This window comes from Calypte anna, chromosome 5A (assembly GCF_003957555.1).
Source record: "Calypte anna isolate BGI_N300 chromosome 5A, bCalAnn1_v1.p, whole genome shotgun sequence".
In the NCBI taxonomy this organism is placed as follows: Eukaryota; Metazoa; Chordata; class Aves; order Apodiformes; family Trochilidae; genus Calypte; species Calypte anna.
Genome location: NC_044251.1, coordinates 3,146,925 through 3,161,389, shown reverse-complemented (window position 1 = coordinate 3,161,389; position 14,465 = coordinate 3,146,925). Strand labels below are relative to the sequence as shown.

The 14,465-nt window shown below is 45.0% G+C and overlaps 1 protein-coding gene across 2 annotated transcripts; it reads right to left on the bottom strand.

The window, feature by feature from the left end:
- Positions 1-348: 348 nt before the first annotated feature.
- SYT13 (synaptotagmin 13) lies at positions 349-14,186 on the bottom strand. 2 transcript variants are annotated; one of them, XM_030452248.1, is made up of 6 exons: positions 14,004-14,186; positions 7,632-7,854; positions 5,728-5,868; positions 3,907-4,220; positions 935-1,064; positions 349-653 (listed from the first exon to the last, which is right to left on the bottom strand). In XM_030452248.1, the coding sequence occupies exons 1-6, from the start codon at positions 14,184-14,186 to the stop codon at positions 349-351; spliced, it is 1,296 nt and encodes a 431-aa protein (XP_030308108.1). The 2 variants fall into 2 exon arrangements, with proteins under 2 accessions (XP_030308108.1, XP_008498508.2); XM_008500286.2 differs by having other exon boundaries at positions 5,728-5,862.
- Between the last annotated feature and the right edge of the window lie 279 nt (positions 14,187-14,465).

The window sequence follows — 14,465 nt, the reverse complement described above, 5'->3', positions numbered from 1 at the left end:
ACAGTTTTGTGAAGTATGAAAACCAGTGACAGTAAAACCAGGGAGTGGCTTACATTTCCATGTTATCCTTGGTTGCCTCTGCTCTTCTGCAGAAACAGGGAAACTTACAGAAACTGCAGGCTAAGAAAAATTATTCAAATCATTCTGGTAGCCAAATATGTTGTTTGAGAGAACCACTTGGTTAGGTGAGAAGTTGTTCTTCAAATACATTTTTCTAGACAGTTTCCTGGGCTAGGATGAAGTGGGAAAATCAGAGAAAGTGGTGGAAGAGGAATGCTGTGCCAAGCAACTTTGTGAAGGGGAAGGTGGAAGGGGAAATGCAGCTTATTTCCCCAGGCTGGTGGCAACCTACATGTGGAGCTGGTGCCACATGGCTATTTGTCTCCTGGGGTTCCTCAGCATTTCTTCCCAGTGGTTCCTCTCCGTGCCTGTGACCTGCAAGCCCAGGCTACACTTGCCAAGCACGTGGCTCTGCCCAGCAGCATCCTGGCTCAGCATTTCCAGCTCCACGCTGGAGGCACTCAGGAGCTCGTGGGGCACCTCAAACATGATCATCTCATTCCAGACTGGGTTGATCTTGTGCTTGGCACGTTTGGTCTGCTTCTTCTTCAGCTTCAAGGACTGATGCCTCAGAGTCACCTTGACAGAAACATCTGCATAGGAAGTGGAGAGAGACAGCATATAAATAAGCCTGCAACAAAATGAATGCAAGAGAGTTTTTAACTGGTGACATCAGACTGAGAGAGAAAACGTAAGAAACACTGATCTTGGTGGGTTTGTTTTTCAAGTTTCAGAAACTGCTAAAATCTCTGGCTTTCTAAGCCAAACATATATGTTTTATTTTTTTCCTGGCAAACATCACCCTTCCCACTTTCTTTCTAGATTTGCATACTAGCAGAAACAACAGTCTCTGTTTTCATGCTATTCTACTCACCATTGCCAAGTAGATCTTTCAGCTGCTTGGAATGGAGATTTTTAGCCTTAATAATTACCACTAGCAGGCGGTTAGCTGCTGGCAGGTAGCTGATAGAGAGAAGAACCTCCCCATGGCCTGTAGATGGCTCCTGGGAAGGGAGACACAGGAAGGGTTAATTTTTTATACCATCTTGGCCATAACATTGGGAAAACTACAAAAGGTGATGGGTGGAAGGTCATGCACCAACCAAGTTGAGTTTCTGTCTTGTACAGGGAAGAAACCTGGCAGAGCTGTCTGAGAGGGCTGCTCCACTCATGAGGCCCCCATCATGTGGGTTACTGTTTTCCTTTGCCACTGGAAGGTAACTGCTTCCTAACATCTACTTATAGTGGAATATTTAGTCAGAAGAAGAGGATTTGGGGCTGAACTACATGCAGGTAGTCAGACTCTCCTTTTTGAGAGATTATCTAGCTGTCCCCTGCTTTTTGATTGCTTCTCATAACTTACCCTTCAGAACCTGCTCTTTAGGCTCTGACCAGATGTGGACCCCAGCCCACACATGTCTAGCAGGTGATAGCCAGGTCTGTGCCAAATAGCCAGACCCTCCAGCTGGAGCTGAACCTTCTCTGACACCTTCTGAACCTTCTCCTTGGTTTGGGAAAACCCAGCCAGGCTGAAATCCTCCCTGAGCTTGGCACAGCCTTTGGCTTTTCCTCCCTCTGAAATCCCATGCCGGTGCTTACCATCCAGGGGCAGGGGGGAGCAGCTATTCTCTCCGTGACACAGAGCTGGTTTAGGATGAAGTTAATGACCCAGAAGAGTCCCAGAAAGCTGATGTCAGTTGAACAGACTCCCTTTGGACTCCTCAGCATGATTTACAGGCTTTAGGACAGCCAGCCCTTCTCCACTCTCTCCCTTCAGAGCGAGCCATAAATATTTCAAATGAAGTTTTCACCCGTTTACTCTCAGCAGGGCAGGCCAGGCCCCTGTATGCTCTGCATCAGCAGACTGACTCTCCAGAAAACATGGCTGTCATCACTGTCTGGTTCCAATGACTTATTTGTCGTGCACAAATCAGGTGGGAGACCATTAGCAAGGAAGCCTGAAATTCAATCCCAAACCAATGCTAGTAATTTTTTTTTTTTTTTTTTCTGCACTTAGGTAGCAACAAAGGGCTCAGATGCATTTAACTGATAGAACACCCATCCTAAATCTATGTGGATCTTAAAAAACCCAGCCTGCAGATTCAAATGGCTATTTGCCCACGACAAAAAATGAGGTGTTTGTACATCTGAGGGACACACACTAATACCATCTCACTACAGAACCACTGCCTGGGCAAGACACCAGCTGCTTTTGTTTATCCCCTCTACATCTCACCCTGTCCCACTCTATAGCTCTTGGCTATAATTTGGGTCCTGTAGCTCCAGGCACAGACAGATCCAGTGGAGACTGGGGCAGGGTCTGGCAGGATTCTGTGAACGTGCACACACACACACACAGAAACCTACACCTTTCACACACACCTCACATCTTCTACCTCTGCCTTTCTATCTCCTAGTATTCTGATCAAGTTTATGACCAGCCTGTATGTATATGAAACCAAAACCTACAATGGTTGGACTGTGATGGAGTTTTGCATGAAAAGACCAAGCCAGAAATCCTTTTCCTCCCAGCCCCCTTCTGCTTTTTTGTTTCTTTGAGTTTTTGCTTTGTTTTTTTTCCCTATTAAATCCATAACCTGCACTTTGTGCTGCAGCCTTGCAAATCCACACAACTACCAGAACCTAAGGACTAAAAGGACTTTTTAAGGACTAAAAAAGTATCAAGGGGTCACCAGTGAATTAGGTGTGCAGGGCACCATGAAATCACAAATTGGAAGGTGCTATGCAAGGAGCCACCATCATCACTGTCATTAGCAAAGCACTGGGAGGGAAGGAAGACAAGATAAGGATATCAGTCTGCAATATCTACACTTTGCATTGCTCCCAGCAGTCCGTGAATTCCTGAATGCTAATTACACTACCTGGTTAGCTGTAAGATCCCCTCTGAGCTCCTTCCCTTCTGTGTGGGAGAATTAATGGGAAGCCAGCAATGAAATTTCTGTAGCTCCTGGCTTTTCAAGGAGATGTCAGACTTTGAAGCCCAGTAACTTTGTTCCTGGATGGATGATGTCAAAAATAGCTCCTTTTTTTTGATCAGCTCTTCCTCACTCCCTTCTGCTCTGATTCTCAATGAATGATTCAGGACCTGGATGTAAGGTATCTGTGCAATACTTGGCTCTCTCAGGTCCCAGATGACGCAAATTCAGCTTTCACTGCACATCCTCAGCTCAAACTGGGGCACTGCTCAGCAGTCCTCTTAATGTTAACCTTGTGCTGCCAGCCTGGAGAAGAATGCTGCTGTGTTTCCAGGCAAAGCTGTGGAGCTGGACCCAGGCAGAGTGGGCAGTGTGTTAGGGACTCCACTTGGGTCATTGCTTCTTCCTTGGGGCTTGGTTACAAAGCACATCCCATGGTAGATGAGGTGTGTGTGTGTGTCTACTCCATCAATCTCACTCTAGGAATTGAAATCATTCCATTGGAATAATTTCTCTGGGACAGCAAACAGCAGGCAATTTGCAGCTATTAGGCAAATATTTAGCCTGGTGCTTGGAGTTTATTAAACTCAGACCACCCATTTGTTTGGGCTGCCTGTCTCTCTGCCAGAGGTTTTTGAGCATGGCCAGCCCTGTTAGCACTCAAGTACCAATCATACAAATTAGCATGAATGGAAATCAGAAATGCTGCCTCTGTATTCTGTGTCTGTGGCCAACTCAGTAAAGAGCCCTCACCCCTGATGGTGACAGGCTAGAATTTATTCCAGCATGCTTAGTGACAATGTTAGTGGCACTCTGCATTGCTCACCCTCTGTGCTACCTGTTCCTAGTTCCAGTTCTGAACTAGCTCCTAGCTACAGTTCTGAACTCCCCACACAGGCTGGGTCCTTACCTTCTCGGGGCTCTTCAGCCTTTTGCACTGGGCCACCCCAAAGGACTCCTCCATGGTAGCAAGGCTGAGTTTGAGTTCCCCCACAATGCTGTGTCGGGAGAACTTGTCGCAGTTTCTCAGGGTGAGGGTCAGTGTTCCCTCTGGCATCTCCTCCTCTGCTAAAGGGAATTTCAGGGGCTCCTCCCAGAGGGTGTGAAGCACCTTCTTCTTCAGCTCTGTCTGGGCCTCAGCAGTACCAGACTTGCTCACCAGTGTGCCCAGGATGTAGCAATGGCAGCCAGCATCTTGGTCACTGTTCATTCTGCTGTGGGTAGCTGAACAGAAATATTGATTGCAAGGACTTGTGGCAAAAGGCAGCCTTGAAATAAAGGTTGCTAAACTGAATGTTTCATGATGGGCCACAAACTAAAGCAACTGCACAGACAGTGACACTTTTTCCTGCCCTTGTCCTTCTGCTACTGCAGGAGGATTCTGTAAGTGCTTGGGTGGGCAACAACTGAGTTCAAGGGAACTGCTCTGTTCACAGATGCAGAGCAGCAATGAGATGAGAGACAGTGTGGTAAAGGGGTGTGCAGCTCTCATTTACCTTGGAACCTAAAAAAGGCTTCTTACAAAGGCTTTAAAAGACATATGGTCAGTCAGAGACATCAGAGATGAGGGAGGCCTCCCTCTTGGCACATACACCCCTGCAGACCAGTGAGGGATATGTCTAAGGGTTATGACATTCTGCTTCTCCAATCTTTGGCAAATGACTCCTTCAGAAGCTATCCCACATCCCGAAAGATCTGAGTCAACAGACATTCAACTCTGATCTTTATATTCCTTTTTATGTTGAAAAGCCTGGAGTGAGAGTGGCATTTCACACTTCATCTCCATCAACAGCCTCACCCTGCCTTCTCTGCAGCAAGAGGAGCACACCTCCCTTTCAGGGGTCATGAAGCAGTATGGCTTCTGGGGCAAAACTGAAGTCCTTGCTGCCACCAGTCCAAAGACAGCTGCTCCTGAACTCCCAGGTCCCATGGGTTCTCCTGGTTTCTTGGGGGAGGAAAGCCAGGTCCTGCCTGGGTGGCAGTGGGGCAGCCATGCAGGAAGGAAAGCCAGGGTGACAGCTCTCAGGCTTGGGTGTCCCCCCTGGAGGGAAGCTGTGGGTTTGATGTCACTTGCAGTGGCTGCTGCTCAGCACCCTTTCAGTTCTCACTGGAGGGAGGTTGTAATTTGATGAGGTTTCCACAGAGAGCTGCAGTGTGCATGAATTATTCATTCAGCTTGTTTTACCTTCCCAGGGGAACTGATGATGCTCTGGCCCTGAGTGGAAAAGCTGTTACAGTTGTCTGCTCCCACTTCAGAGTGGTAGCCAGAGCTCAGTCAGGCTCAGCCACAGGGACCTTCCTCAGTGGCCTAGAAGATAAGTCTGGTATCTCACACTCAGCCTTTGGCTTGACTTGAGGAAGAGAGAGTAGGTAGAGGGTCAAGTTGAAGAATGAAATTATTGAGGAAGGAGATAGTAACACCCTTCCCCTTGCCCCAGAAAAAAAAAAATAAATAAAAAGGAAAAAAAAAGAGGTTTCTTTATACCATGTCTGGGTCTGGAGGACCCCATCTTGGTTCCTGGTTTCTGCTTTTGAGCTGTGCAAACAATTGCTCCCAAGTCATTCCTTGAGCACCCACTTCAAGCAGTGACACTGCCAGGTTATGTCTATACTGCAAGTCCAGAAATAACCAAGGGGCATGAGGACAGGTTGATTTTAAGGTAGGAGGGGAACTAAAATCAACAATACCCTCCAGATGGAGAATCAGCAGCAGAAGAGCTCTGCCCCTTACCTTCCAGATGAGTCACATGCAGCTCAGCTTTTTGTTGGTCATAGGAAAGGGAGTAGTGGAGCTCAGGAGCCTGGTTACAGCCAGCTGCCTTCTCAGGCTTCAAGCGCTCTGTGACACACACATCCTTGACTACACCTGGAACTGAAATAACCCTTTTAGCAAGCAGCTCTTCACCCTCCAAGAAGAACAAATCAATCCATCCTGTCTTGATGCCACTTTTCTAAACATTTTACTCTCCTTGCACCTCCTGTGCAGGAATATTATTTATGTTCCTCCCTCCTCCATCACTCTATCTCCATTTTTCTCTTCCAGCTCTTTCTACAGCAAGCCTTCTGCTGTCTACCACCTTGTGCTGGTTCACACACTTGCTCTTTCACCTTATGCCTAGGCCAAGGTTTCCAAACTGTACACATTGCTTGTGATACTCTTTTAAATTGTTTTTTACTTGCACAGGTAAATTAAATCTTGTGTTCTTTGGAATGAGAACTTGAGCCTGCTTTTAAGCTTCCACTCTGCTCAGATGTCTCTAAATGCTTTTTAATTTTAACAATAAACTGAAATAAACTGAAATAAACCAAGTGGTAAGACTAAAAGTAATGCTAGAGCTTTTCATCATCAAAAGCTATTATATGCAAGGCCAGTTCTGATTCACAAAGAAAACAATAGTGGGACCAACACATTTTCACCTAAAAATCTCAGCTGTGGTCCAGCCTGGTTCAATGTGGCACAGAAAGAAGAACACAACAATCCTTGCTTAATTTCAGCACGCTTGAGCTACGAAATCAGGCACAGTAGGAAGCAAACTACTTGTGCTATTTATTATCAGTGCAGAGAGCCTCTTACATCAACACACTTATAGAAAGTTTTAGCCTCCATGCAGCCATCATCCTCCACCCTCTCCACCCTATAATCTTCTCCCTGACATCCAAGGATATGGCTCAGACAGTCTGTTGCTCCAGTTCAGCTGCTTCTCATGGTACCCTCTTTTCCACACTCAAAAGCCTCATGGTGGAAGGATGTAGCTATCATCCTCCAAGAAGGACAAAAATAAAATCCCTAGCAATTTTTAAAAAACCTAAGAATTTCTCATTTAAAAAAAATCATGACAGATGGCATTGTGTCTCTGGCAAACCTTCAGGAAGGTTTTATTAATGTGGTAGCCATAAAAGTCAATTATCCTGTTTAAAGACAGCTGTGAAGGCAAAAATCAGTATGGAAGCAACTCAGTCATGCTGCCAGATGTATATAATTAAGACTGCATTTTCTTTCAGCCTTCAGGAATCTCATGTTCCAGGCTTTGGCATGTTTCCCTTTGGGCTGGATAGAAAACAAGAATTCTGTTTGGCAAAAAATGTTGGAAGTGTCAGCCTTTTGGTTTCATTGCACTTCACAACAAGCCAAAACCAGTTCACCAAAACAGTGGAAAAAAAGCAGCAGAGAAAAAAAAAAAAAAAAAAAAAAAGAATCTTGATCCCCTGCTGCCAGTGTCCCTGACAAGGACAGCTACTGGACAGCTAGCATTTGTCCTGGAGGAGATTCCCAAGCTTGCTTTGATCCCACATTTCACTCATCTCTGGCACTGCTCTGAGCAGAACTACACTCAATGTTTTTCTGCAAAATGCCTACTTCCAGTGAGCCAGATTCTTCAACACTGCAGGTAAAAAAAAAATAATTTACAACCAGACACAACTCCAGCTGAAAGTCCTGATGAGCTTGATGACAACTGTCTCTGAAACACAGGCATTGAAGGGAGGACTCCCAGACAATGCTCATGGTAGGAGAGTGAAAAGCACTCATGTGTTCATTTTATATTTATTCCTCTAAGTACAATCACATCATGATCAGAAATATTAGAGATCTACACCCAGGAAAGCAATTGTTAGTCTGAAGATCAAATCTCCTACCGTTTTGAGGGAGAACAAAGAGCTCTTCATTGACTTGTATCTTCATCCTGTTCTCATCCAAAGCTGGAGGTTTCCCAGCACCTGGTTCTTCTGTTGTCTTCAGGGAGTACTGCGTGTAGTTAACAATTTCAGGTGAAGTTACTACTGGTTTGGGGCCATAAATGTTGGGAAACTTCAGGAGTGCTCGGGGCTGGACTGGCTCTGCAGTTTTCTTAACGTTGAACTGAAAATTAAAACCTTGTTTATTACTTTGCACTCATTAGACTCATACACCTAATTCAGTGTTAAATGAGGGGACATAAAGACAGTGTCTGAAAAGATTGTTCTCACTATCATTATTTCTAGAAATCACTGCCTGTAAGCCCAGAGATTTACTTGCTAAAGCTGATACTCTTCTGTTTGGTGTTTTGTCTTTTCAGATTCATCCTTTTACAGATGTTTGGTTGCAAAAACAAAAGAAAAGGTAAGAATTGTTTGATTATTCCTCTCTTCCTGTACCAGTTAGTCCTTCTTCAACAAATCTGTTTTCTCTCAGCACACAAATCAACCTTGAAGTTCATTTTACCATGACTGAGGTGTGGTGTTTTTTACCCTGATGTCTTTAGTCAAATCCAAAGCCAAGAGGCTGTAGCCACCCACAGATTTGAGGACATTCTACGTAAGTATATAGCAAGCATAAAAAGGCAAAGACATGAATCATACAGCCACTTGTAGAAAGTACAACCATGGTGCAATAAGAAAGAGGATCCCTGCAAAGTATGTACCAAGAGGAGTTGATTCAGTGGTCAATAGTGGACTAGGTCTTGGCTCTGTGGTCCAGAGCTCCAGCTGACTCTCAGCTGACATTTCTCCTTTACTAAACCAGGACTGAAATTTGGATTTATGGGTGAGCTTGTTCCTAGTATTTCAATTCTTTGCTGAATTGGGAACATGGAATGAGCAAAAGAACATGAAACATGGTCTGGGGACCATCTCTGTCTGGGGACAGAGTGGCTGGAGAGCAGCCAGGCAGAAAGGGACCTGGGAGTCTGGATTGCCAGGAAGCTGAACATGAGCCAGCAGTGTGCCCAGGTGGCCAAGAAGGCCAATGGCATCCTGGCCTGGATCAGGAACAGCGTGGCCAGCAGGTCCAGGGAAGGGATTCTGCCCCTGTGCTCAGCCCTGGTGAGGCCACATCTTGAGTCCTGTGTCCAGTTCTGGGCCCCCCAGTTCAGGAAGGATATCGAGGTCCTGGAGCAGGTCCAAAGGAGGGCAACCAGGCTGGTGAAAGGACTCGAGCACAGACCCTATGAGGAGAGGTTGAGAGAGCCTGGGTTGTTCAGCCTAAAGAAGAGGTGGCTCAGGGGAGACCTCATCACTCTCTACAACTCCCTGAAAGGAGGTTGGAGCCAGGTGGGGGTTGGGCTCTTTTGCCAAACGACTTTCAACAAGACAAGAGGGCAGGGTCTCAAGTTGTGCCAGGGGAGGTTTAGGTTGGAGATGAGAAAGAATTTCTTTCTGGAGAGGGTGATCAGACATTGGAATGGGCTGCCCAGGGAAGTAGTGGATTCTCCGTGTCTGGAGATATTTCAAAAGAGACTGGATGTGGCACTCAGTGCCATGGTCTAGCAACCGCAACGGTGGTTCAAGGGTTGGACTCGATGATCTCTGAGGTCCCTTCCAACCCAGCCAGTTCTAAGATTCTATGATTCTATGGTGTAATGCTCAGGTGGCCCAAGCAGAGTTTATCACAAAGGTGTTACTGTTCTCCCAAAACAGGGAAAAGTAGTGAAACATTAAAGTCCTCCTATCCTTATGTCCCAAGGAAGAATCCTGTCTGCTGATAACTGAATTAATTCCTGATTCATTTATATTTGGATTCATCAATGGGAAAAAACAAACGCTGACTAGCAAATGACCCAGACCCTTGCAACAGATTTTATTAATGTTTCCAAAACAAGAAATACAAAAAGCAGAAGAAAAACTGCTATTTTGGTTGATTATTGTGCAGTGGGATCCTCTCCAACCCTTTTGCCTGCCAACCTATTCAGTGTTAAATTTAGACTGAGGGCGAGCCAGAAAACGTTCATAATTGTAATTAAAGTTTTTTCATTAGTATAATGTTAATAATGAATGGAGATGATGCCCTGAAGCACTTGTCTGTGTTGGGACTTTGTGGTCCCAGTTAACATATCCTGAGGGAGTGTGGTTATTCCTCAAGAAACAGAGATGATGAAAAAGAACAACCTTAGATTTCATCTCTTGGGTCACATTCTGCTTATGGAGATCATAACATTGTGGTTTTCTGCACCTAAGAGTGGGAAAGACTTAATCAGGTCATTGCCCCTATCTTCTCAGGGCAGCCAGTTTGTCAGTGTTCAGGAAGCCCACTATGTAACACAACATTTCATAATTTCAAGGGTTCTGAAAAGGAAGTAGGTTGAGAGAGAAAGACAGCACTGTGTGCAGTCCCCAGTTAGCATCCAGCTGAGCTGAGTAGCTGTGCAAGCCTTAAGGTGCAGGTCCCCAAGAGAGATCCCTCTTTTGGGGAGGGGAGCCTCATCATTCTGAAAATACGTGGGAAACTTGGAAATCCAAACCTTGAATGCAGATTTCCATTATCCTAAAATTAAAGGTTACCAAAAAAAAATGCATTAGGAATCACTAAATAACAGCTTGGAAAAAAAAAAAACCAGGTCACTTTTATTCTGCAAAGGCTTTGGTTCCAACATGCACACAGTGCCTGCTGCCCTGATCAGTCTCTGCTGTTCTTTCCCTCCTGAAGCTCCTGTCCTACCAGTACAAAGCTCCTGTCCTACCAGTCTGCCCATCACATCAGGGCACTGTTCCTGCTTTGCACCTGAAGCACTTTGGGCAGAAAAATGCCCGACAAACAGGAGGTGTTGCTGGGACGATTTTTTCTGCCACTTTCTGAAAGGCAGGCAGTCAGGAAATCCATCAGCACACAGCAACTAAAAACTCCACTGGGTCTAAATATTCCTCTTGTCTGTCTGCTCTGCAGAATTAGAGATGAGAGACATATGCAAGCACAGTGGGACTGGCCCAACCCCCTCTTCCAACTGCATCTGCCTCTGTTTACTAGTTTTGCTGCCAGCTCTCTTCTCAAGTGGTGTCTGCTAACCTAGTTATATAGCAGTGCCCTATGGAAATTCCCTTTACAAATCAGCAGCAGTATCTTAAATAAAGAGAGCAGCAGGAGGGTTCAGATAGTTCTGCATGAAACCAAAGAAATGAAAAGTAGCAAGGAGGCTGCAACTGACCCTTGGGGGTTCCTGCCTCTCAAACAAGGCACCAGGTTGCTGCCATTGCTGGATGTATTTAGGAATCTTCATCCTGCATGCTTTCCTGAGACTTTGCACATTGTGAGCAGTATCAATTGCTCTCTAGATGGATCTGTGTATTTGAACTCCTCCTCCTCATCATGTATGCAGGGCATGTCCATGGGGAGCCTCTGTCTATAGCAAATAGAAGCATCACTGTCATGGGAGACATGAGAAGTGAATAAAATGCGGTCTTGTTTCATCTTTCTTTTGTCACTCTGTTTATCAAACCAGTGTCCCTGACAGGCTTCAATAATTAAGTTTGTCAAGCACTGACTAGGACACAGAGTGTACTGATGTAGTCAGAAAAAATCCCAACAGGACAGTTTATAAACAGGCACAGATGATATAAGCCCAGAACTCAAATTTGAGTTTCGTTCCTTCAAGGTATAGAGACTGATTCTGAGTCAGTGACAGCATAGGGGAAAGCTTGTTCCTGGCAGGAAAACTGTTTTAATTGGAAAGAATTGTTAAACATAAGGAAATATGCAAACTAAGAACATTTTGCACTTTCTGTGACAGAATGTTCATTCGGCAGCTATAAAAAAAACCCACAACTCCCCTGTAACATTAGCATTAATCCTTCTAATTAAAAAGTCTACAATGCTAAGAGAATAGAATCATTCAGGTAAAAGTGATATATTGAGGGCAGGTAGAATAATTTGATCCAGTGTTGGTTAAATACTGGATTAAGTAATTGCAAAAACTCTGTGAATGTAGAAATACTGTGAGGGCTGTAACCTGGTGAGGCCACACCTCGAGTACTGTGTCCAGTTCTGGGCCCCTCAGCTCAGGAAGGATATCGAGGTCCTGGAGCAGGTCCAAAGGAGGGCAACCAGGCTGGTGAAGGGACTCGAGCACAGACCCTGTGAGGAGAGGCTGAGGGAGCTGGGGGTGTTCAGCCTGGAGAAGAGGCGGCTCAGGGGAGACCTCATCACTCTCTACAACTCCCTGAAAGGAGGTTGGAGCCAGGGGGGGGTTGGGCTCTTTTCCCAGGCAACTCTCAACAAGACAAGAGGGCAGGGTCTCAAGTTGTGCCAGGGGAAATTTACGTTGGACATTAGAAAGAATTTCTTTACAGAGAGGGTGATTAGACACTGGAATGGGCTGCCCAGGGAAGTAGTGGATTCTCTGTGTCTGGAGATATTTCAAAAGAGACTGGATGTGGCACTCAGTGCCATGGTCTAGCAACCGCAACGGGTTCAAGGGTTGGACTTGATGATCTCTGAGGTCCCTTCCAACCCAGCCAATTCTATGATTCTATGACTCTAGGGGCTTAATTGGACTTCACAGTGACTTAGTGCTTATTTCAGTCAGGAAAACAAGATGACATTCCCAAACAACAAGGTCCAGGAGGAAGTAACACTTTCCCAGGATGTTTCCCAAAGGGCAATGTAAGAGAAAATATATCCAATCCAAGGATGTAGTTAGTAAAGATTAGAAGAAGCTAGAAGAAAGAGGCTGATGGTAAAATATGTGTGAGCAATGTTATTCCAGACAACAGCTAGGAAAAAATCTCCACAAAAAGATAGGAATGTCCCAGCTACACATTTCTCATGCATTTTTATAGTAAACTTGGAAAATCTCAGGATTATTGTGCATCTTGATATAGAGGAGTGGACAAATCCTCTCTATGGGTTAGAAAAGACAAGAGAGGAGCCTGGAAAGGACATGACAAAACTATTAAACAGAATGGCAGGTGAAATTGATGCCAGGAAAATGCAAACAGGTGCTAGGAGGTATTCACCATGCTCACAGGTGAACACTCAGAATTAGCAGCAATTTCTTGAGAAGTCCTAAGCTCAGTGCAGATTTTCATCCATGGTCAGCAGAGCCATCCTTACTCACAGCAACCAGAAGCTCTGGTAACGTGGTTCTGTGCATCTGCATCAGATCTTAGAATTACAGTTAGTAGATTTGGTCATTTTTCCTCCCAACAAACTGCAACAGGAGCATGAGGATGCCAGGGCTCTTCTCTACCAAGAGTGGTGTTCAAAGAACTGAATGTGTGATTACAAACATTACAGGGAAGTTCAATTAAGACTCCTGCTACATTATTTAAGAACAAAAAAATAAAAGGCATCTCAGATAATTAAAGGCAAACAAAGACTTATAAAGTGGATCACTGGCCTTTGCAATTGGCTGTTATGATATAACTTTTTGTTGAATGGCTGGATGGAGTGAGAAGGACACAGACAGGTACAGATAGCAAGAGCAGCAGCCAACAGGTAATACTTTCAGGGACTAAGCAGTGCTGTAGCTCATGCTAAAGCCAGAGTCAACCCAGGAAATCAGTCAAACGTTGCCCTTTGAAGGAGAGCTTTCCATTTATAAGTCTATTAGAAGGGTTGAATAATTCCCCTTGCTCACTCTTGCACTGAGCCCAGGAGTAAATCAGGATTTTTGGATTATAACAAGAAAGAAAAACCACACAGAGATTACTCCACACAGTAAGTGATAAAGCAATTCACAGTGTGATGAGATTGTCCAGTCAACACACCCTAGATTGTCACTTGTATTTTCTTATTATTTCAATGTTTTGCTTTTTTTTAAATTCACATATAATTAATCCCTCTGTTAGAGTGGCAGAGGGAGGAGGAGGGATGGTTTTCACAAGCAACCAGCTGTTGACAGGCAAGTATCCTGCAGGAACCATAAGAAATCATTTTAATAGGGCAAGAGAAATAAATAGCTGCTCTAGGAGATCCCAGCTGGAGTCACCTCCTCTTCACAATGCTGCATGACACCTGGTAAAGTCCAGTCTTCTCTCCTCAGGAAATTATTTCCCTTGTGATCAAGCTTGACAGCTAACAAGCATTTCCAGTCCTCCTCCCCTGTTTTTGCCATTAGCAGCTTTCTCTTTAGCAATGTGGCAGCTGCCTCCTGCCCCGTTAATTCTGTGCCTCACCCAGCTCCCTCCTGTTTCCTGAACACAATAAACAGACACACAGGCAGCAGAAATCATGTGCTGAGCAGATGAACAGAGAAGTTGCATTCCCACCCTCTCCATTTAAAGAAAAAATGACAGAGTAAATTAGAGACTGTGTCTTACTTGCTGGACTGGCTGAAGCACACTGGGCTTAGTATTTTCTGTGTCCTCCTCTTGGTCCTTTTCTGAGAGTCCTTTCCCAGGTTGCTTGCATTTGCAGAAGCAGGTGAGACCACAGAGGGCAAGGATGCTGGTTGCAGTCCCTAAGGTAGCCCCCAGGGCTATAACTGGGGCAGATAAAACCATTTTCCTGCACTGCACAGAAGGAAAAAGCAGAGAAACCCTGTAACTCCTTCTCCTCCCTGGGAGAGCAGCTCTCTCACATCCCCTCTGATTTCTAGCCTGGCTTCATTCTCCTTGGAAGTCTGAAAATAATTCTCTTGTGCAGCAAAGAAAAAGGGACCAATCTAGAGACAGAGATAAATCACCCCACCTTTGCTAGGCAACCAGGCTACCTTCCCATCCTGATGATGGAGTTTCTGCTCCAGGTCAGGTAGAGGAAATAATGATTGTGGTGCCTGCAAT

Bases quoted from the DNA above. Each gene is read 5' to 3' on its own strand.
- SYT13 (XM_030452248.1), bottom strand. From the start codon at position 14,186: ATGGTTTTATCTGCCCCAGTTATAGCCCTGGGGGCTACCTTAGGGACT. The intron at 7,855-14,003 runs GTAAGACACAGT...TTTAATTTTCAG, and splicing joins TGCTTCAGCCAGTCCAGCAA to TTCAACGTTAAGAAAACTGC. The intron at 1,065-3,906 runs GTAAGGACCCAG...CTCCCTTCCCAG, and splicing joins GGCTGAAGAGCCCCGAGAAG to GAGCCATCTACAGGCCATGG.